At 42.4% G+C, this 23,931-nt stretch overlaps 1 protein-coding gene across 25 annotated transcripts in view; it reads right to left on the reverse strand.

Annotated features, from left to right (window-relative positions):
* The window catches only part of ELF1 (E74 like ETS transcription factor 1), an 88,581-nt gene that overhangs the window by 13,994 nt on the left and 50,656 nt on the right, over positions 1–23,931 (reverse strand). For all 25 annotated transcript variants that reach the window (XM_050708185.1, XM_035553428.2, XM_050708170.1 and 22 more), the window contains 5 exons: positions 17,633–17,807; positions 10,017–10,124; positions 9,094–9,258; positions 4,199–4,282; positions 684–876 (listed from right to left, as the gene is read on the reverse strand). In XM_050708185.1, coding sequence (XP_050564142.1) covers positions 684–876; positions 4,199–4,282; positions 9,094–9,258; positions 10,017–10,124; positions 17,633–17,807 — 725 coding nt within the window. The remainder of the gene's footprint in view (positions 1–683; positions 877–4,198; positions 4,283–9,093; positions 9,259–10,016; positions 10,125–17,632; positions 17,808–23,931) is intronic.

Genomic DNA, 23,931 nt, shown 5'->3' on the forward strand with positions numbered 1-23,931 from the left:
TTCTACTTCAGTTATATTTGCAAATCAATATGACAATTTACAATCAGGCATACTGAGGTGAGGGATGAACGGAATTGAACAGAAATGTGGAGCTGTTCAGCCAATTATCAATCAGCAGATAAGACTGAAGCTTGCATCATCCACGTTCATGGGTGTCTGCTTATTTTGCAGTCTTTTTTGCACAAGACAAAAAAAAAACAACAATCCAATCTGCAAATGACATGATGTTTTAAAACTGCACACACAAGTCCATAGAAGTGCAAGCAAACCTGAATTATAAAACTGTTTTTTCCACTGGGAACTGGATCATTTGCCGTGGGGAGAAATCATTTCATTAACTCTAATATACCTAAATTTAGTTTTTTTTTTTGAGAGAGAGGAGATTAAAATTTTACATAAAAAGCTTGCCACACTCAGAATCTTCAGTCTGGTTTTGGGGCTGATTGTAAAGATGTATGCTTGTCAGCAGCACTGAAAATGTCCAAGCTGAAACTGCAGGTGACTGATTTGGGGTTTAGGTTAGTAAGGGTTACTTTTTGCTTATTTATTTTGCTGAAATAACTTCTTTATTTCCCGAGCTGACAGAACAGTAATTTATTATTGTTGTTACACAAATGAGATATGACATTCAATGCATGCAAACACTATGGCAACAAAGACAGTATTATTAAAAATGCACATACCTGAGAGCTCTACCCATTGTTTCGTAATTCATGTCAGGTTTGTTTTTGTGTTTTCCCCACAACCTGGAAACAGCCTTGGAATCGACTAGTTTGAAAATGCCCTTCTCTCTTTGAGTCCATTTGATATATTTAGGACATGTAGCTTTGTCCTGGAGCAGTGCTAGTAAAAACTCCCAGAGATAAATTGTATTTCCTAAAATAAAGGTATTTCAGGAAACAGAAAAAAATGTTAGCTGACCATATTTTATTAATGAGTTAAATATCCTAAAAATTAAGAAGCTGGTATGTTTATGAATGCACTGTAATAAATCATTAACACTAGGAAATAGTGACAGAGGGGCATGGGAAGAAATTCTTGTTAGTTATTTTAATCTGGGTGCCTGAACACCCTGCCTGTAACCTACAGAGCTGGGTGTCAGTCAAGCTAAGACATCCCATTCCAATCACAGAATCGTCTAGGTTGGAAGAGACCTCCAAGATCACCCAGTCCAACCTCTGACCTAACACTAACAAGTCCTCCACTAAACCACATCACTAAGCTCTACATCTAAACGTCTCTTAAAGACCTCCAGGGATGGTGACTCAACCACTTCCCTGGGCAGCCCATTCCAATGCCTAACAACCCTTTTTACACAGCATTCACCTCCCATTCATATGCTTCTCTCATGCCTAATCTAGATAGAAGCAGTCGCTAACTACTCTACCTGAACAGGAACATATTCAGGTCCATCCTCTGAAGCCTGAAAGTTAAGCCCCTGCTCAAAGACTTTGCTGAATTGAGGTGTCTGGCCTATAGAAGGCTGAACAAAAGCCTAGCAACTAGATTTATATGGAGGCAGTCAGTGGTATAAACCAAGGTAGCAAACCTTGGAAAATAAGGTTCAGAAAGGTTGCTGCTGTTTATTATTATTACTTATTTATTTATTTAACTTTCCTATAAACTCAACGAGAGCTTGCACTTTGTGGTAGGCAACATTCAAACTTCATTTTACAAAGGAGCAGGCGCAAACACTTACATGTGGAAATCCACCACACCTGTCCGGTGTTTACCATTTACAAAGAGACACAATTCAAAATCACAGATTGTGAATACTTAAAACTACTATAAAAATTGCATTTTTGTTCCAAAAGCACATTTAAAGAGCCTAAATTTGTATAACTAAGGCAATCCTTTTGCCTATTTTTTTTCTAAGGCTACTGGTGTTTGATGTCCCTTTGGACAGTTGAAGCTGTACAAAAGCTTTTTAGTGAGACATTGTTAATCTGAGAACAGAGAAAAACCTCGTGTGAAATTATCTCCTCACACAAGTACTATGCAAAAACACAGAAAGGACAGTCAGTATGTGCAGATTTCTGCAGTTTCACAAAAATGATGTGCAGTGGATGAGAACATGACAGGATCTCTTCTGTTAGCTTCGACTTCATTCTGCAGTCTTCTCAACCGGCATGGCCACGAGTCTGAACTTTGTATAAACTAGAGGCGTCCTACAAACTCTTCCAAGACTTCCAAACTTCTATATTATAATCGCTATAGCTACATTATTGCCCACATCAACGTTCTGGGTTGGTCAGTTAACCCAGCCAGCTCCCATTATAAGCGACTTGCAAATATTCAGCAACGCCATCAGCCCTGACAGTACAAAACCTTAACAGCTCCTGCAGAAGGTGGAAACTTTAAAAGTGAACATCTCTGGAGGGAAGAAAAAAAATATCTGGCTGGCTTTGCAACAAATGTCTTCCAGCTTACTTGAAAATGTCAGAAATGTCAGCCTGTTTGCCTTCGGACAGCCCAAAGGCAAAGGTTAAGACTGCTCAGGCAGGACGCCGTGTCAGTCAGGAACGAGAGCATTCCCAGCCACTTCCCATCTAATCCAGGGTGCTTTTGTTGTAGTCTAGACTAAAAATGCTTAGCTGCATGAAGGCAGACTGAAAATCTGTCACTGTTTAGCTGCTGAAAGTCACTGTGAAGAGGGACTGCCTGCGACAAAGCTGGCCGTTTTACTCACAGGCAGGATTTTTAACCTCCTGTGAGCCACAGCTGAAGAAGAAATATGTAGAAAACTCACAATTTGCTCCATGCACTGCATCAAATAATTAAATGGAGAAGTTGGTATTTTAACATACACATTCTCCTCAGGGGGACATTGTGGATACTGAGAGACACACAACTTTCTAGCTATTTCTGTACCATGGCCACTAACACCCCTTTTGCTTCAATTCTGTGTTCCTCAAAATGCTAAACAATTATGCTTTTGTGGAAGCTTTTTTTCGTGGTTTCAGGCAATACACTTTTTAATTCCTTCTGAATTAACAATTTTGTAACAATGGACAAATGTTATGGTGTATCCTTGCTATAAGCGACAAAACACTTGGACTCTTCTGCTGCTTAACTTTGTGGATGGCTGCTCTGATATTTTCCATTATTTCATTACAGCACTATTTTGAGGTTCCTCTGATTCTTTTATTTCATTTAAAAATCGGGTCTTACATAATAACAACAACAATGATAATAATAAAGCATTTTTTATTTTTAAATATTTATCACTTGTAAACATTTTTTCTGTTATTGTAGAAAATCCCTCTGCAAAAGCAAATACACTCCTTTGTCAACGTAGCTTTTTTTTTTTTTTTTTTTAATTTCAAGAGTGTGACACTCTCCTACCACCTCTTACGTGTTGCAGTGCTTATCTGCTGGTGAGTACTGCACCACATGCAAGCCGTTCAGGTGAGAAAAGCTCCTCAGTCCCTAGCCATGTGTGGTGACACTTGTGGTGACCCAGGAGAGGCTCATTTCCACCTCCTGCTGTGCACAGGACTTGGTGGCACGCAGCGTATCAAAGCTGCCATTCAAAACCCAGGTTGGGTCAGTGGGGGAACTGGAACAACAGCAAAGCAACCACCAGTTAGCTGACGAAATAGCCAGACACTGTTAAGAAATCTAATATGGAGGAAACAATTTATTGTACCAGTAATGTACTTTTTTTTGTTGTTTCCTTCTGAACACAGGAGGAATTAAAGAAGTGTCAAAAACCCAAGCTGTCTGCCCAAGTCTTCTAGCTGCTTTCTAACTTCCCTCAAAATTGAGGGCTTGGTACTTCCCACTGCCAGCTGGCAGCCTTGATTATCTCCTCATGCAGAATTAGACACACGCAGATGGAAAATGTTTTCAAAGATCATCTGTCAAAATAACCACATCCCAAGAAACCCTAATACAATGCAAAGAGTTCCCCAAGACTTCGCTTGAAACACAGCAGCCTCTGTGGGAGGCTGAGGATTTTCCAAGAACCCTTGCAACTGAAATGAGAAATAAATCATTCTCCCTAGGAACTGGGTACCTCACAAAAAAGTCTCTTCCACCATTTATTTATTTAGTTATTACTTAATTTACAATGAGATGTCTTTGAACACAAGACCTGTTTTTACATCACAGGGAAACTAGAGAACTGCTCCTTTTCACATGTCAGTCAGAAACAATACTCATTTTAAAAATTTTGGTGACAACTCTTTGAACTTACCCTTTCCATCTTTGTTTTTCTTTTTCACAGATATGTTCGGAGTTGTAGTAGGGGACTCAGGACGAGAGGGTTTTGGCTTCTTCCCTGAAATAAACCACCAGTGAATCAACTTCAGCTTAGGAAAACAATAAATAAATGAAAGAAAAAAAATAACAAGGAAGGACCTAAAAAAGAAAGATACTTGTTTTCTCAATTCAGAGAAGATTCAATTTTTAATCATTTAAGAATTCAGTTCTATTCTGAGTTTTTTCAATTTCTGCAATATGATTGATTCCCCTATGATTTTACTGTGCTTATAGTAAAAATTATGCTCGCTTTTCCAAAGTCCATGTGCCTTGGAAACTTACGTGGCTTTTTAGGTCCTCTTAACAGCATTTAACACAGAAGAGATGAGCAAAATAAGCTATTAACTGTGGTCAGAAGAGTTTCAATTGAAAAGGCTCAATTAAATACAGAGAACTATCTTGTTCAGCCATTGCCAAAATGGAATTTAGGGATAAAACAAAATTGTCTGCTTATTTGTCTGGAAGTCCCCACTGATAGAAGAAAACTGCACTGTCACGTGAAGGAAACACTTCTCAGTCCTGATCTTTCTTATTCCTTTCTCAATGCTGGCTACAGGTAAAGGAAAGAAAGTTGGTTGGTTTCTTAAGTCCAGCAGAACCAGTAAGTGGCTCTGAAAAACACTGCTTTTTAAAGCCATAAACACGGTTGCTCTGTCTAGTGTGATGACTGAAAGAAGTTAGTTACTGGTGATGACAGTAATTTGAAAATGTTGAGAAATCAACTATCTAAACATGAGTGGAATAAAAAAATTAAGTCATACTGAAGTATTTTTCACGATCAAACCTTGAACCTCTTCCTTCATTAGATCCCGTTCAATATCAGCTTTTACAGCTACTATAGTGAATCAGAAATCTTCAGAACGTATTTATGAAATGATAAATTCCTCTTACCAGCTTTTGCAGTGATCTTTAGTATGTTAACAATACCTAAATTATTCACATACTGTCTCTGCTCCTTTGAGGCACAACAGTCCTAGCAGACAGGACTCATAGAAACGCACTTCTAATCCAATTAACCTACTGTCACATATAAAGATCTAAAGAAAAGTATTTTTCTTTTTCTCTACTTAGTGCATTTCCAGAGGAGTTTACGTTCTACAGAGGTAAGACAAATAGGTCTGTGCAATCCCCATCACAACGACATTCCACTTTCAGTTTCGTTTTTAGAGGTTTCCTTAATACAAAAGACAAAACTGCAGAATAAGCACAGAATCACAGAATAAGGGTTAGGGAGCTTCACTAGCTCTCAACAAAAATGCTCAATGCCAGCCTGGGCTGTCTGCTTTGTTTTAGATTTCCGGGTATCCATTGAGAAGTCATAAGAAAGACTGGTTTGAGCACTCTCACCTTTTGTCATTCACAGTCTTGCTAAGTCTACCTTTGCACTTTTTCCTTTCTTTCTCCCTCCTTTTTTTTTCCCCCGAACGGGAAGGGGAGGAGGGATAGCTGGTTGACAGCTGCAGTGAGGGAAGACTAGGAATGCCTGGAGTCCTCACATTTTCTTGCTTCAATTCAGACAAGATTCATGACTGAGGATGGGACACAAAGCTCAGCTACCACCTTGGCCATTAACGCCTTCCTTGATTTGAATGACGACGGAGGGAAGAAATCGTACAATACTGGTTTTGTCATATGTGGTCATACGAAACAATTAAGAACTACTGGAGTACATTTTTAGAATCTTTATACCACTGACCATCACTGGTTGCAAAAAATGTCCTTTTCTCTTTTCCTTCCCTAGACATTTTAGTCTAGACGAAGTCATAGAATCACAGAATGGTTTCGGTTGGAAGGGACCTTAAAACCCATCTAGTTCTAACCCCCTGCCATGGGCAGGGACACCTCCCACCAGACCAGGTTGCTCAATAAGAGTCATTTTTCTATAGGCCACTCCTACAGTCTTTTATGGGTTCATCCAGAAGTCATTCTTCTGTAGGTCAGCTACTATGGCACTGGAAATCCCTCGGGGTAACTTTGGGTAAGTGTTTTTCTCCCATTACACGTTATGGGAAGGCTGTGTTCAGGGCTCATCTCGTTCCCACTCTTGCCCACATATAAATACAAGCAGTCAAGGAATAGGGAGTGTTCCTCTGATGTAATTAATTACCTGTGTCTGAATGAGAACGTGTTTTAAAGCAAATGAAGTGGATGAAGTCTCAATTAAGTCATGACTTAATTACTGCTGGTCAGCTTCAGGAAACATAAGTGCTGCTCACATATAGTGCACTTCTGATTACCTAGGCTACTAAATATAAAATCTGCTGCTGCAGCAATTCTAGGTTCTGTTACCTCAACCTAGACTACTTGAAGACATCCTATCTGGACAGTCCTCTACCACAAACCTATCCAAAATTAGAAATCAGTGAAGTATGTGAAACTTGTTTACAGAAGGGTATTGATTTTACTGCTCTGTAAGTGGACTAGAGATAACTGAAGATGATGTTTTTAGACGACACTGCGAGCTATAATCTTCATACACTGATACTATCAAAAACACAGTTAGCAGAGACACACAAGATATGTTTCCTTTGTTTAAAAGAAGATATTTACTGAAAGTACATTAAGCGTTAGCACACTTCCTCCTTTGGTTCAATAGAGCATGCATTTGTTATATTTCAGAGTACATTACTACATTCCTTTTTAGGAGAGAATTTTACAAAGAGGAAGGGTGAAGAATGTGCAAGAGGCTGAGAGGGGCTACCATAATTTTGTACAGATAATTGAATGTATGATTTTTATTTCCACTTTTCCATTTTCATGGTTGTAAAAACACTTCAAGTTAGACGTTCCTGTTACAAATGAACGTGATATTTAGAAAATGAGATGTTCATCCTGACAGAATATTTTTTATCAAACAAGAAAAAAGATTAATACGCTTCTTTGCACTAGCAAAACTGGAACTAAAGGAATTCATATAGCAAATATCCAAGTCTCTTTCTCTGACATCCCTCTGTTCTTCCAGCCCTTTTGATCCATAGTTCAACAGCTCAGTGCTCAGATATTCACGATTACAACCACCCTGCTGAGCATGGGTTTGGAGTTGAGCTGATGGGTGGATACAGCGCACATGCTGCAGCAGAATGGCTCACAAGGAAAATAGGTAAAAACACCCCGTCACTTCTGGAGAACATGTTCTTGGAGAAGTTCTACTTGGCAGTGCCATTCCACCTCAGTTAGCTAGCAGTGCTCTACACAGTGCAACCCTACAACTTCAGCTGTTGGGTTTTATATGCTTTAAGCCCGTAAGCAGATCATGGCTGGCATGCATATGGCAAAATGTCTGCAGTCCTTTGCTCTGCCACAAAATTGAACAAAGTAAGGGAAACAGATTGCACGTCTGAAAAACAAAACTAATAAAACCTGCATGTCATTAGAAATGCACTACAAACTAAGTAACATTTTGCAGCATTGTTGTAGGCCAATGCCTTATAAATCCCTGCACATTTTGAAATAACACTTCAGCATCACTCAGATCAGAACATCTATCTGAAGGAGTCCCAGTTTCATTGAAAACTGGCAGTTAATGAAACTTCAAGCTGATGTATCTTTTCTAGCATTTCTTCTACCCGATATAATGATTAAAAAAAACACTCAATGTGGAGCAACTGACTTTTTAACCTACAGCTAGCAAGGAGGAAGGAGTGGGAGTAAGCAGAAGTACAACAAGAAACAGGGTATGAAAGTGTCAAGCCAAAGAGGTTTAAAGTCTGGCAGACAGAGGCTCTTTGTTTTGACCCACATAGCAGCCAACATTAAGAAGAAGAAGAAGAAAAGAAAAAACAAAAAACAAAAACAACAGTTAAAGTCCTTTTACAGTTGGTTATCTCATGGTAGTTTCCCCAGCAGCACTCTCGGGCAGCTGCTGGTAAAGCTCCCCTCCACAGCAGTTTCAGTTCAGCTTTCTGACGGGAATCAGAGAGCTCCTGGCCCACACCCGTCCCTACCAGACCTTGTGACACACACGATGCTCAGGAAGCTCCCGCAGCATTTCCAGAGGCCCGTATGATGTCTTTCACGGATAACTACTCCCAACATTTGAAGGTATGGTAGTTGCATTAGCAGCAAAAATGTACTGTCATGCAGCAGAAGTGTAGCAGGGTAGCAGAAGCCCTGTTATGGATGACTTTTTTTTCCTGCAGGGGAATGTGTCAAAGTCCTAGTGCTCTGATTCAGCCCTAGGATTACATGTAGAAACATAACTCTTCTGTTTAATTCCAATTTTTGTTGTTGTTTGGTTTCACTAACACCACATAACTTCGTTACTCTTTGGCACAGCGCTGACTCCAGTGGACCATCATTCAACAGACGGGGCCTCGACCCACCATGCAAATGTTATCTACTGCAAATGGGACTGGCACTTACTATAGCGTGCAGCTATTTAGAAAGAAGAAAAAACAAAAAAGCACAGTTCATATTGAAGAAAGGTTAAAAAAAAGCCCTCATTCTGATCCCATATTCTGCACAGACCGAGCATTTTCAGTTGAAGCAAAATAAGCGCTAATTAAAATACTTCAGCATTCATGGCAATACACGCTCTGTAGCTTGTAATGCAATTTTCCTCTGAAGAAGAACCTATAAATAGGAACGAGCAGAGATCCACGTTTCCTGTCAGATAAGCAATCATTGCTACGTCTCCAACATCATCAGTATCTAAGCATCAGTATTTGTGCTTGGACTCCCAGTAAGAAAATACTTTCTCTGTATTTCCAGCTGAGGACCCCGAGTTATTCTGACTTGACATCCAGCATGGTTTGAAAGACTCACGAGGGGAGATAAGCATGCCACTGACTGCTCTCTACCCCACACTACTGTTCTGCAATAGCATCTTACCTTTTTTCTTCTTTGGTTGTTCAAATTCAGGAGTCTCTGGTGACTCAGCGTAAGGGTCTGGGGCTTGGTGAACTTCCACCACCTCAGGGATCCCATCAAGTGTGACTGACACATGCGTAATAGGAGCTACCATATCTTCATCTTCAGTTGCACCAAACACAGTTGCTTAAGGGAAAGGGACAAGAGGAATATTTTCACACAGCCACAAGGACTTTTAAACATAGAATGAAATAAAACTATGACACTTATTGCCTCCATGGGAGAGGAGAGCAGTTCATAATTGGATATATCCACCCACAATCAGAAGCAGTATTAAAACAGAACAGTTTAATGAAATAACCCGCTCCCCTAAAAAGCACTATTACAACACGCTCACGCATATTTATTCATCGGTAATGCAATCTAAACACATAAGTATATATTCTTCTGTCTTACCAACATAGAATCACAGAATGGTTTGGATTGGAAGGGACCTCAAAAATCATCTATAGTCCAACCCCCCTGCCATGGGCAGGGACACCTCCCACCAGACCAGGTTGCCCAAAGCCTCCAGCCTGGCCTTGAACACCTCCAGGGATGGGGCAGCCACAGCTTCTCTGGGCAAACATAAACAGATTCATCCTCTATCAGCCAAACAAAACAGAGCAGTCTAAACAACCTCCCTTTGTTCACACCTTCCCTCTAATTTTTGATTCTTCCTTACCCATCAATGTTCAACTCTGGCATCAACATGTTCTCAAAGCAGTGGAATTCCTCAGTGCCTACAACACTGGATTTCTGATATCCAAACTACATGTGTAAAGTCTACCTGGAAGCAAAATATTCCTACCCATTCCATGCAATCACACAATACCGAATCCCTCCTTGTTTCAAACAGGCAATCAAGGCAAACATAGACTGCTTTGCTTTCATAAAAAACTTACTTATTCTTTTTTCATCCAGCATTGGACCAGGGGAGTCCATATTGAGAAGTGCTTCGGCAGCCTCAATCGTTTCAATTGTTTCATCCCCATTATGACAAGATGCTTCAACTGAAAGCAAGAGAAAATTATTAATTGCAAACAAGCTGCAAATAGGACTTCAAGGTTCAGCATGATATTTATTCCTATAGAAAGAAAGTAGCAACCGGAGTCTTCTACTAGATGAACGGTAACAGGTTTTCTAGGGAAAAAATGTGCAATGCAATCATCTCATTTCTTTAATGCATTACACTCTTAATATTGTATGTATTAGAAAAACAACCTTTCATTTCTGTCCTGTCTTTCTAACCCTTCCACTTGCTGATCAAGTACATGCAGTAAAATACGATGCCTGTAAGACATGAAAAATGCTACTACCACCAGTGATATTCTAGACAGTATCCTTAAAAAACCTGCTGCTCTCCTCTTACAGTGGTCAGAGGATTTTTTTTTTTTTCAAAATAATTGTATCATGGCAAACAAGGTAAACATTAGTTCCACTATCAAGTAGCATAAACCTTTAGAACAGTTTAACACATTCTTTTATAAATTGTTTTGTTGGATGGAAATGCACATGCCAGCCTTCCTTATCCTTTGCCACGAATTTTAACCTATGTTAGGTATTTCGCTTGCATTTATCAAAGTGCTACAATGGTCTGTGCTAATATTCCCCTCCCTAGGATACAATTGAACCTTAGTTACTTTCTTAGTCCTGCAATGAGTCAGCTTCATACCCTCTCTTGTGTTTAACTCTGAGGAATTTTGGGTGGGGTAGTCACACACACAAAAAAAAAAAAAAAAGAAAGAAAGAACGAGACTGACTGAGTGATAGAGCAAACAAAAATGTACCATAAAACATAATGACCTCAGAAAGAACATTTCTTCTTCACATAAAAATAATAGGTTTATTACAGGAAGTAAAAGTTCTATACCATTTTTTTTAATCACAGTAAAAACAAAGCACCCAGCCCACTAGCAATAATCAATCCCATAATAAAAAAAAAACACCAACAACAACAAGAAAGACAATTTCACTCCAAATGCTCACATCTTCAGCAATTTTATCAGCAGGAAAGGACAAAGATTAATGCAGACACTCAGGCATCCACACATCAGCCCTACCTCCTCCCCCCTGCTGTGATTTACAGGCAGCTCATGGACTACGGCTGGCTCAGCAGAAGCCTCCTTACCTCCCAGATTTTTTTCTCGACCTTGGTACTACCATGCTCCAAGCCTCAGAAGCTCACACCCAAACACAATAAAGGAGACGTGGGTGTTGGGCACCTCTGCCCTGTAGTCATTGTGCCCGGCTTCACTGCCAGCTCTACGGCACCTGCTCCACCCAGTGTCTTGCACAGAAATTCAAGCAAGTCCAGGACCTGCACTGCTAGCTGATGTCTTGTGAGAAACGTGGAGCCGGGGAGGTTCCTTCCCATTGTGAAACGAGGCAAGGGGAGTCAATGAGCATGGACTAAAGTGCACACAGCGAGACAGGGCAGCAAACCGGTGGCAATTCTGTCATGCAGCCTGCAGGGTCAGGAGCAAAGCCGCAGAGCATCTCGGGCCCAGGCTGGCTGCCAGAGCCTGACAGCTTCCCCTGGCAGTGCCTGACAGCTGGGGGGGGCACTGGACGCAAGTGAAGCCTATTCCAGGTTGTAGGCAAGCTCACGCTTGGCCCGTCAGTGCTGCTGTAATTGCTCCTGGTTCTGTTTTGGAGTTTTATTTGACCAGAAGCTTTCCATATTACCTACCAGTGTAACAAAGGCCGCAACACCAATGTCACCCTCACTACAGGAACACAGCCCTGCCAGCTTCCAGCAGCCTTGCACTGTTAGAACCATGGAATCATTAGGGTTGGAAGAGACCTCCGAGATCATCTGGTCCAACCATCCCCCTACCACCAGTGTCACCCACTAAACCATGTCCCTAAGCACCACGTCCAACCTTTCCTTGAACACCCCCAGGGACGGTGACTCCACCACCTCCCTGGGCAACCCGTCCCAGTGCCTGACTGCTCTTTCAGAGAAGAAATGTCTCCTCATTTCCAACCTGAACCTCCCCTGGCACAACTTGAGGCCATCCCCTCTAGTCCTATCACTGGTTACCTGTGAGAAGAGGCCGACCCCCAGCTCCCCACACCTTCCTTTCAGGGAGTTGCGGAGAGCAATGAGGTCTCCCCTGAGCCTCCTCTTCTCCAGACACAACAACCCCAGTTCCCTCAGCCGCTCCTCACAGGACTTGTGCTCCGGGCCCTTCACCAGCTCCGTTGCCCTTCTCTGGGCACGCTCCAGGACCTCGATGCCCTTCTTGTAGTGAGGGGCCCAAAACTGAACACAGCACTCCAGGTGTGGCCTCACCGGAGCAGAGTTTGAGCGGACTCTGGCCGGGATAAGACTAGACGGCTTTTTACAGCCGACAGAGAAGAGGTAATTGCTTCCCTCAGCGCCTTCATGCCCCGCGCCCTGTCCCAGCTGCAAAGGCACCCTGCCGCCAGCCAGCTCAGCCCACGCAGGGCGACGGCCATCGCGGCACAGGGCCAGCGGGCTGAGCTGCCGGATGCCGCTACGCCCCGGTCCCAGCGTGGTGGAAGGGCAGGAGGGAGGAGAGGTTGCTTGTTCTGGCTCCCGGGACCACGGGGCAAGGAGCAAACCTTCACTCCTGCTTTCACGTGCGGAGGCAGCCGAGCAGAGCCCATCCTTTACTCTGAGTAATGGAGGCAAGGCAGAGGTTCCCTGCTTCACGTCGCTGCTACGAGATGTAGCCCAGCCACGTCGGAGACTGCTGAAAGCAACTTTTAATTATGATATTAGCAACAAGCTTAATATAATTTGATGCTCACAATAAACGTAAGGAGCAACAGCTACAGGTATCTGTCTATCCACAGACACAGAATGCCAAAAATAAGTTTCTTAACCGCATTAATCCCCTTACTAACACCCTTTAAGTCTCTTCTTAGAAGATGACTTCACAGGACGGTTTGAGCCAAATTAATCATTCTCCGTTGCTGAAAAAACAGGGATGTGGTTCTGCCTTCCATCTCTACCCCTGGTTCACGATCCAAACTCCTCTCACTTAACACAAGCCAGGCTTCGCACTTTTTTTGATCACGTAGTGAGGCAATTTAGTCCCATAAAATGGCTGGAAATAATTTTTTTTGGGGGGGGAGGGTTGCTGCGTTAGTGAGTTGGATTACAAGCACTCAAGAGCTAACACAAACAAGCTGCAGCGTACCGCACGCAGCAGGTCAATCACAACCTCTCCATCCTACTAGCGGCGTCACTCGAGACGGTCCTCAGAGATCACCAGCTCGGCTAACAGGGCAGGCTGCTGTCTGTTATTGTAGTCTTCCCCCTAAAGGTTGCCAATACATATTCCAATCACTGGAAATTACAATACCGTCCCAGATTTAAGAAGAAATGGGGTTAAATAGCTTATTTGTTACGCTTTGGTGAAGTCACAGTTGGCAAAATGGCGTGGGTTTTTCATTTCAGAGAAGCATCACGTTTCAAATGCTATCTTAAATAGGTAGAAACTTCCAAAAGAAAAGAAAAAAAAGCTAAAGAAAACAAAACCACACCCATAAGTAACTTTTTTTTTTTTTTTCCCAGGGTACTCAGGCCCTTGTTTATCTGAGCAAGCCACAAATTTAAGCCTGTGTACCTGTCTGCCAATTACAACCCAATTACTGCGAACGCATGCTTGCGATGAGTCAGAGCCCAAAGCCAGCACAAGGCCTGCCCAAACACGGCTTTCTGCTCTTCTCACCTGGTGGGGAAAGAAAGGAGATACCCAACTGGAAGTTCCCTCCCTCAGCCCAAATTCCTGCTGTCTGCAGCCCTGCCCGATGTGCTTTTGAAAACTTTAACACCTCTCTACGTGAGCAGGATCCTAACGCGGTGGCCCCCAACTTGTCCAAAAGGCTCGGTGATCCCATCCCACCACTTCCAGCGATCCCACCCCTCTCCACCTCTCCCGTGCCTCTCCTGGCGATCAGCTCCAAAGGGCAGACAAAGAGAGCCCTTGTCCTAGAGAGCCCTAGATAAGGGCCGTGCTAGTCCAGCTGTATTTAAAGGCAGTGCTGATTTTACTAAAGACAAAAAAAGGGGACCACGGAATCTCAGAGTAATGTTGGAAGAGATCTAAAACTGCTACAAGGAGGGAGAGATCCATCAAATACAGCCGGAGACCTCTTTTTCAGAATGACTGGCTGTTAAATTTAAGCGATTGCTTTTTAATGTAAGTTCTGCATGATTGTTAGCCGACACTGGAAAACCAAGTGCTGCTTTAAGAACGTATATATTTCAGGAGGCCTATATATCACACTTCGTTTTCTTTCTTAAACAAGGCTTTAACATTTAAAAATTTTTAAAAAGCAAAATTATCTCATCGGGGAGCTATATGGAAAAACACTCATCGTTTTTAACCAGATGGTATAAGCAGCACTGAATAACTTCTCTGCAAAGTAACTGAGACCATATCCTTTTTTTTTTTTTTTACAACTGGCATGTTGTCAACTAAAAATCCTCATGGATTAAGGCTGTGAAATCCTGCTTCCAACTAAATAGTCCTTCGGATTTCTTTGCAGCATTATAAATGATTACTGAAAATGCTGGGGTTGTGCTGGATAACAGCCCCTAGCAACTCTTTCCCTTCATTCTCTTATTGAACAGTTTGGCTTATGCCATCAGTGCTAGAGGTTCACCACATGGACAAGCCAAATCCTACCTACCTTGGAAAGACTGTACCAAAACTTCCGAGTTGGTTGTCAAGCTTCATTATTCTTCCATGAGAACCCGTATTTCTGTGCTTGGGACTCAGACTAGGGCACGGTGAACCTAAGTGCAAATTTTCTGTCCCTCACACGTCCAAACTTTGTCAGCAAGGACCCCTCACTGATCCCATCCTAACAAAGCCAGCACAGGTGAACCACAAAATGGCACACAGTTTAATTAACTGGTATTTTTTTTTACATTAAAACTGCCAGTGCTGAGAAAAGAAAAAAAAAACACTTCAGCAAGTTGCATAATCCAATTAGTTCCTCCTTCCTATGCATCTACTAACCCTAATTAGTTACATTAATGAGGTAAATAAAGTGTAGCGAGCCATACCATCTGACGAGATGACCTGAAATTTATGGTACAGAAAACCTTATCCCCTGTATTTTTCAGGGAGAAAACAAAATAAATCAACATTCTCTTCAGTGGTAAAACTTTAAGTTTCTTCTAAGATAAGCTGGTTGTTGGCCATCTTTCTGGAGGGTTTCAAGTAAAACATACTGTTCTTATAGCTGTCATGTTCCGCAGGTCATAATTTATGCTACAGATAAGTAATCATGGGTGTGTAATAGCTGTGGTTTTTAATGGCTTACGCTATATCCTATTGACAGAAAAACCTACCAGAGTCTGCATTTCTGCAGATACAACACTAAAAGCAGACCTACCTCTAATTTCTGGTAGTTTAGGGGAAAAGAGAAGCTTAATGTATGACAGATATAGTACTGAAAAACTTGTAGCTTCAAAAAAGATTCATGCATATTAAGCATTTCTGATGAATGTTTACTCATAAATGATGGCATTTTCGGTTTCATTTCGCTGGGAACTTCAGTCTTCTGAATATTTTAAACTGGAATTAGTGCAGTCTTAAAAGGTCTGATTCTCTCTCAATGGCATAATGTGAAAGTGACTGAAAAGATTTGTACTGACTTCAAAGAGCAAAACAATGCATTTCGCTGTTGAGAGCAAACACAATTAAAATCAAGATGGGAGCTTCAAAGAGAGGAAAAAAGCAAGCGAGAGAACAGAGTAGGTGGGAAATTTTAGTTACAATTAGCCCCATCCCGCAAGCAAGCCACTGCAAAACGTGCCTGCACATGGACTGGCAGTTTGGTCTGTGCACCCGCAGCCCGAAGCTGGGGCAGAGAGGTGGTGGAGGGCTCCTTGCTCCTTCTCTACGCCCTCTCCCCACTCCCATGGGGAGTCCTGGCACCCCGTAACCCTGCTTGAGGCTGGCAGGATGGCTCCCTGATAGAAACCCAGCGCTGAGCCACCTTCCCTGGGGAGCTTTCAGCCGGTCACTACAATAATCTCTACAAAGTCGCAGCTCTGGTCTTCTAAGGACTCGGCCTTTAAAGAAAAACAGATTGCTTGAACTACAATGGATGATGTTAACAATACAGCGCTTGTCTGCCTCCAAAGTATCCCTTGGACACCACCAGTTACAAGGATTACATATTTTCAGTCTCTGGCAGCAATTTGCAAACCCTTCTCATGTGATCATTTATGTTAGCAACAAAATATGTTAACAAGAGGAGTCGCAAAAGTGGCGTTTCGCAATTACTCATGCTAATGTAAATTCACACACAATGTATTGTAGTGAATATGGACTCATAAAAACTATGACATGCATCAACTATGAAACGTTCACACAGCCGCATTAAGTGGTGCTTAAGTAACACACTGAGGAAATGCCAGTTACAGTGTGAATAATTAATATGAATAGCAAGTGAATAGTTGGCAAGAGGTCTCCACATGAAATAATGTTTAAGCACGTAAAACCCTGAATAATCAGCTAACTTATTTGTACAGTCACAGTCTGTTCACAGATAATTCACAGCTTAAAAAAAGGGAGGGGGGGGACATATTATCAGATTTACTGGGAACAGTTCATGTCAATTTACTCTGTGGACTGTACCTCATGTCAAGTTTTGGTGAGGTTCTGTTTTGCTTTTGGTGGTAAAAGATTGTATCAGAGCATGCCTTGGGAAGTAATGTCAAAACCATGACTGAAAGCAGCAAGCTGTCTCCAGCCCCGGAGACAGTTCAGGTGGGGAACCTAGTTGCTGAAAGATGACACTGAGACAGATCTCAGCTCTGTAAAGCATCTACCCCACCTCTCAGACTTAGCAAAAATGCTTCAAACACATACTTTCAGCAATTTTTTGTTTGCTGTGAGGTCTTTCTGTTGTTTTGTTTGGTTTTTAAATTTGACTTATCTTCAAGCTTTCCAGGAGAATTGTTTTCTCTTTTGGGCTACCTTTTTTAAGAGAATTCATGCAGAACATCTGTATTTTAGACATCAATCATTATCAGAAATCCAAAGTGAATACTATGCTGAGTGCACTTAGAATCATAAAGGTTGGAAAAGACCTCCAAGATCATGCTTACACGTACATTTTATTGCTGGCTGCTTGTATACCCTCAGGAAGTGAAAAGCAATACATCTACAGATGCTGTGTACTACTGCTCCTTGGTATGTATGCTTACTTAGGTATGTACCAACCGTTAAACAACAGCAAAAATATCCCATGAAGAGCAATTAAAACTCTTTTTGATACTCTGAGCAGGACTCTGTCTTAATCTCTGTTGATGGATGAAACTCTTCACCGTACCAGCTGTACAGCTGGGATTGCAAGCCACCTGGTAATGACATTAATGCCATTTTCTCTGTCTTGTACAGAATTAACAGCATTCAACTCTATTATAACTTTGTTTCCTATTGCTTTTTGTCACTGAACTTTTCTGACCCATAGCCACAGCCATCTTGTCGCAAAAGCACGGCAGAGAAGTGTTTTTACTGCAAACCTGTGAGGGTGATATCATCGTCTTCTATGATTTGCTCCTCTGCGACATCCAGAGAGCTCTCAGTGATCATGTCACTGGGTTCGTCCACGCAGGTTAAGCCGGAGTAGTTGTGTAGGAGGTCTGCGCTAGGGACGTGTTCCACGATGACAGCAGGGAAAATGGATGGATCACCAAGCTGCAGGGAAAAAAATAAAAGGAAAATTAGAGTAATGGTAGTCAGACTGTGCCCGACCTAACCACTTGCAGATGAGCATTTCAGCAGTCCTGAATATTTCTACATCACCTCGATGGTAGATGGTCAGGAGGGAGCACTGAAGAACGGGATGATTTTTAGCACACCAAATAAAACAGCAGCAGTGTCCTGCTATGGGTCAGAGGCTGAATATCACTGTAGTATCTAATATAGTGACTTTACTCCAGTAGGTTAATACGAGACTCCCACAACTGCATTTTCCAGCTTAAAAGCTGACGTGACAGAGGAGAGGAGTGGCGCAGTAAATGCCAAACTTTGCTGGCAACGATAGCAGGCAAGCAACTTGCTGCACGCACCGTTTGCTCTTCCTGCCAAGCTGGAGGTGGAGGGGTGGTGAGGCTGCAAGGACCACAGGAAGGTCTCATGGGCATCAGGTCTTCCACAAGGCACTAGCTGGCAACCACAATCAGGGGACACTTACTCCCAGAGCAACAGGGAGTGCTTGATACATGTCCCATACTACTTTCCCTCTCTAATTCTTATGGCCTCCTTGACTTGCTCCCCCTCTTTTCTTCCCAAGACCGCTTTCAGTCATTCTCCTTCTCTCAACCATTATTTTCCGTAAGATACAGAAGAAAAGGGGCGGCTGGAAAAGCAGAAGGCAAGCTGGCCAGTAATAAGAAGAAGATGCACGTTCTCTGAAAAGACAACCATTCAACAGGAAGAGGTTTTCAGAAAATGCCATCTACTACAGAGACAGTATTTTCCAAAGCGATTCTTTCAAAATGTCATTTGCAGGAAGAAAGTCAGAGCTGATGATAGCACAGCGGGCTCAAAGAAAGCCTAGTGTAACTCAGAGGCTCTCTCACTACAAAAACAAATTGCATTATGAATGTGGCAAGCTTAACAACAAAAAAAAAGTTGCTCAATGTGCTGCTGTGAGAAAACCGGTGTGTAGACGTTTGGTCTCACTCTCCACAGAAGAACAAAGATACACACAGATCAAGCAGATTTTATTTAACCATGCAAGAAAAAAAACAACAACATTTGGTTATGAGTTCACTTAGGCGTTGCTCACGTCTCACAATCTCGCCACTACACAGGCCACCACCGGTGGAAAATGGTCTCAGAGCTACTGGCTCCATACAGACAACGGCAATGGGAGGCAGTGTCTCCCAGGGAAGAGACTGGAATATATGTTCTGAAAGCAGAAAGTGCAATTACAAGTTTTACACAGCAGTAATTACTATTTTATGTTGCTCTGTATTTTGTAAAACGTGCCTCAGCAACAACTGTTGTAAAGGGCAACCAAGAAAAAAGGAAGAATCCAGAAACAAAACTAGTATTTCTATGGGCTTCTATTATAAACACTCTGCTGAACTAAAACAAAAAATAAAAAATAATAAAAAAACAAAACGCCACAAAATCAACAAAACCCAAAGGAAAAAAAAAATCCACAGCTAACCTACCAAACTCTACGGAACATAAGCTTCAAAGAACGTAACGTGGTAGGAGAGCAATAAACACCAGCAAAAGGCAGAGCAGTTAAAGGCAGACCAGACTCGTAGATTTGGTTACATGAAAGCAAAATGAGTAAAAAAGATAAAGCACCACGAAGAGAGAAGAAAAATAAAATACTGCATGAATTAGAAAGGTTTTATTTTCAACAGCTCCATGAACTAGAAGGACGACAGTCCATCACAGCCTCACTACTGAGATAAAATTCATGCTACAAAAATAGCTTGAGCACCCCAATTTCAGAAATGTACCACAGTTTATACGTTTTGTGGTGGAAACCACATATACTGTACATGCATCTACATAACCACATTAAAAAAATTAAGAAGAAAAGAGTTTACATACTACACTTCACTCAGGCTCCTGTCACCTGCAAGCAAAAAAAAGAGGCCATTTTGCAAGCATCTGTTCTCTCTGTTCATCTGTTACTGAGCTGGTAAAACGATGGATTTTAGGTTGGGGAAACACAAATATGCTTTAGTATTCTCATCCTACTTGAGCTCATAGACACTGGGGGTGAAGTTCACCTCAAGTAACTTCAAACAACCGTGGTGCAAGCACTCACAGAATCATCTAGGTTGGAAGAGACCTCCAAGATCACCGAGTCCAACCTCTGACCTAACACTAACGAGTCCTCCACTAAACCATATCACTAAGCTCTACATCTAAACGTCTTTTAAAGACCTCCAGGGATGGTGACTAGACTTAAGCTAATAACCCCAGGTTTCCTTCAGAGTCAACAGGTAGAAATGGGTATTTTTAGAGTATGTTTCCTTATCCAGTTTTAGGCTCCTGTGCTACAACGGGTATCATCCCCTAAAAACACCCAGTTCTCACCATTGACCATAAAGGGGCAGAGGTGTTGGGGTGTCTCTTCCTGATGTAGATCTTGTACACATCTATCTGCAACGTCTTCGAAGTGAGCCGGTCCGTCCTTCCTTTTGGCTTCTGCGGTTGCACATGCATGGCCTGCAAAGTCTGTAGGACATACAGGCTCTCCAGGGATTGTACGGAGTTGCCTGTGCCTTGTGTTAGCTCCTTCTGGATAAAAAATGACTCTGGCTCAGCACCGTCCTTCTCTAACGACTGCAGCTCATGTCACTAACTTTGTCTCTGAGAGACAAAAATATCTCCACTGTTACTCTTCAGTCATAAAACAACTGTTGTCGAATAACAAGGGAAACACAGATAAACCCAACTGATTCTTAGACATTTTTATCTGAGTTTCTCAAAGCCCTATTTATATTCCACCCCACCAGTTGGGAAACCTAATTACAACAGCCCCATCGGCCATTCATTAAGGAACCATGCTTCGCCAACAGCTGCTTCCCATGTTCCTGAATTAGGCTGCTGTCACGAGTTTCAGTAGGATCAGTATGACCAAACGCGATCTGTTCTGTAAGGATAAACTGTCTGTCTGCACCAGGGGGATACCTGGGGGCTGTCTGTCTCTCGCAGGGCAATACGTGGTCGTGTGACTATAAGCTGGACAATTGGAGGAGCCCGCTGACACACTGCTCTTCCAACAGGTGTAAGATGAAGAGCGAAGCCACTTGAAGAGTCATGCAGAAGAGCATTTGTTCATACTAAGACACATTAAATGGGATTTTCTTTAAATTAATAACAGCTTTAAACTGGAGTCAGAGTAAATATCACTCCTTGTGGCCTCTTATATTTTATACCATTATTACACCTGCTTCCAATTTATTTATTACTGCTGTACAAAGTATGGGTTTTCTGTCTTGCCAGTGTTGTGAAAAAGGAAGGCTGGAACAGATATAAAAAACGCATTCAGGAAGAAAAGCACAAATGCAACTGCAAGTAAATCTAATGTGAAATACGTTTTTGCAAAAACTATCACCGCTATTTCGTACAATATTTGCAATTGGTTATGATTTCATTGCAGCTTTTTAGTACTTACAGGGGGCTTATAAGAAAGATGGCGAGTAACTCTTTGCTCAATCAGGTAATGACAGGACAAAGGGGAATGGTTTTAAACTAAAAGAGGGGAGATTTAGATTAGATGTTAGGAGGAAATTCTTCACTCAGAGGGTGGTGAGGCACTGGCACAGGCTGCCCAGGGAAGCTGTGGCTGCCCCATCCCTGGAAGTGTTCAAGGCCAGGCTGGATGGGGCTTTGGGCAACCTGCTCTGGTGGGAGGTGTCCCTGCCCAGGGCAGGGGGTTGGAATTAAGATGATCTCTAAGGTCCCTTCCAACCCAAACCATTCTGTGATTCTATGACTTCATTAACAAAACAGCTTATTTAGTCTCAAAAGCTACTTCTCCATGATGGGAAAAACTGAACCCTACCCTCCTCAGGGGAATGCTAATGGCAGCAATCTTCCTTCGTGCTCTCAAATTCTTCTTTATCTTTAGCGTTTGACATTCTTGAGAGGTATTTCTTTTTCTTCCTCTAAAAATTTTCGCAAAATACCAAACTGGTTGTGCAAATGGAAAATAAGGGGATTTCTTCTGCTCTGGAAGTAGTGTCTTCTTAGATGACAATTCAGATCCCATCCAAGGGACAATCCAGATCTTTTCCAGAAAATGTGTTGTCCCAAGAACACAGTGACTAGCAGCTAATTGGTTTGGAAGACATTTTATGCAAGTGAGTGATCGGTGCTAAGAAAAACATGCAATAGGGAAAAGCAGAGGAAAGCTACACTGGGAGAAAGAAAGAAAAAAAAAACACGTTGGTGCAAAAACTGGCTTTGTAAAAAAGCAACAGAATTCAGACTTGAGATGTAATTGGCCATTTATTTTGAAACAAACAAAAATCCCCCCACTAATGGAAAGCAGGCAAAGTGATCTCGGTGACTAGAAAATGGCCTTCGGTTTTCTCTCCCTGGAGCTCCTGTGCCAACAGCTGAAGCAGCCTCTTGACTTGCCGGGCGTTCCCACGGCCAGGATCTGAGACATTACCAAGCTTCACAGCGGGGTTTTGGAAGCAGATTAATGCTGCTTGCTTTCTCGGGGAGACAACCTCAGCACGGATCTCACAACCACTGCCTGAGAGCCTCCATAAAGCTGCAAGCTGATAAGTGGGGACTTCCTGCAGAAGCTGGAAAGAGCCAGAAATTTAGAGCTTGGCCTTGGCAGTGGCTTTCGACTCTGGCACCACCAGGTTTTTCTGGGGTGACTTTATATTCCAGAACATCGGAGAACGTGGAGGAGTAAACCAAGGCATGACATGTTTCAGAAGCCCAACCTAAGGAGCAGACTTCAGAACCACATGGAAAAGTGCTTGATGGCACAGAGCAGTCGTGCTGGGAACCAGGCTAACAATTTAACAGGTGAGATGATGTGGTGTGTCCCTGGCATCGTTTAAAACTTACTAGCATGGATCCAGCCTCCGTGGTTGCTTTAATTCAGCTTTTTAAATCCACAATGTCTTGATCAAGTATCACGGTTACTGTCAGATAACAAAGGGCTAAATGAAAAGGCACTGAGAGAAGAAGCTGCAGAAGGGGAGCAAAGCAGTTCCAGGCCAGTTCCCGACGCAGCCAAAGCCTGGAGGAGCTCCTGCACAGTTTTATATGTGTGGTATCTCTTAAAACAAAACAAAAATCCACAAAACCTCTTTTTAAACATGATCTTTGACACGTAGCAGCAGCCAGTCGGCTTATCAGGAGCATTAGGACAAGCCACTTGTTCCCTTCTCAAAGTTATGAAGACATTTTCACCCCACTTCTTTCCCACCATATAAGCACAATGCTATAAATGAGGCCTCCAAGAAAAAAAAAATCCTTATTTTCTAAAGTGAAAGGGATGAAGCTGATAAAAGAGAGCCTTTCCCGTTCACATGGGGCCATGCGACCAAGTCCCTCCCACTGGCATCTGCCGGTGGCTGAATGCTTACATTTGCAAATGGGCTGTTCCTAATTTATGGCTGTTTAACCAAGACTTTAAAAAAATAAATAGACGGCCACGAATTTATGACTTCCCCGAAACACTGAGTGTAGCTGCCATCTAGACCCTGAACCTCTCCCCACAGCTGTTCTGTGTCCTGACAGTTCTTGGCACAACAGGGCTCCAGGCAGAGCTTCGACGAGGAGGAAAGCATCACAGTTCTTTCAACTCCAGCAACCCAAAGATCAGTTAATGGACACATATGTATAAAGATGGCACATTTTGCATCCCAACAAAGCTCAGAAGAATGCTTCTGATCAACACAGAGCACTTCCAGAGCTCAAATTCCTAAGCACCCACATTGGGGTATGCATCCCTAAATGCAATCTATCTGTCCAGAGCCGAAACCTCCAGCAGTACCTGTACTGACAGCTCCCATGGTGCAAGAAGTAGATGAACCAGGTACACGCATAATCTTTTTGTGTTAATGTCCTATTACATATCTTTACCTGAGTTAAACCTTGCTCCAGCTTCCCAGATCTTTCCCTGCTGCAGGATCCTTTTCCAGCACTGGTGTTTAATACCTACCTTCATGCAGCCATCTGGCTGGCCACCCGAATCTTTGAGAGCTGACCTAAGTCAACCTACTGATTTAAACAGCTTGCCGCGAGGGGCGTTCTGTTATGGCCTTCCACACCTTTGATTTTATCTCCTGTAGAGTATGCTCCAGGATGCCTT

Source organism: Cygnus atratus, chromosome 1 (assembly GCF_013377495.2).
Source record: "Cygnus atratus isolate AKBS03 ecotype Queensland, Australia chromosome 1, CAtr_DNAZoo_HiC_assembly, whole genome shotgun sequence".
NCBI classification, from domain to species: Eukaryota; Metazoa; Chordata; class Aves; order Anseriformes; family Anatidae; genus Cygnus; species Cygnus atratus.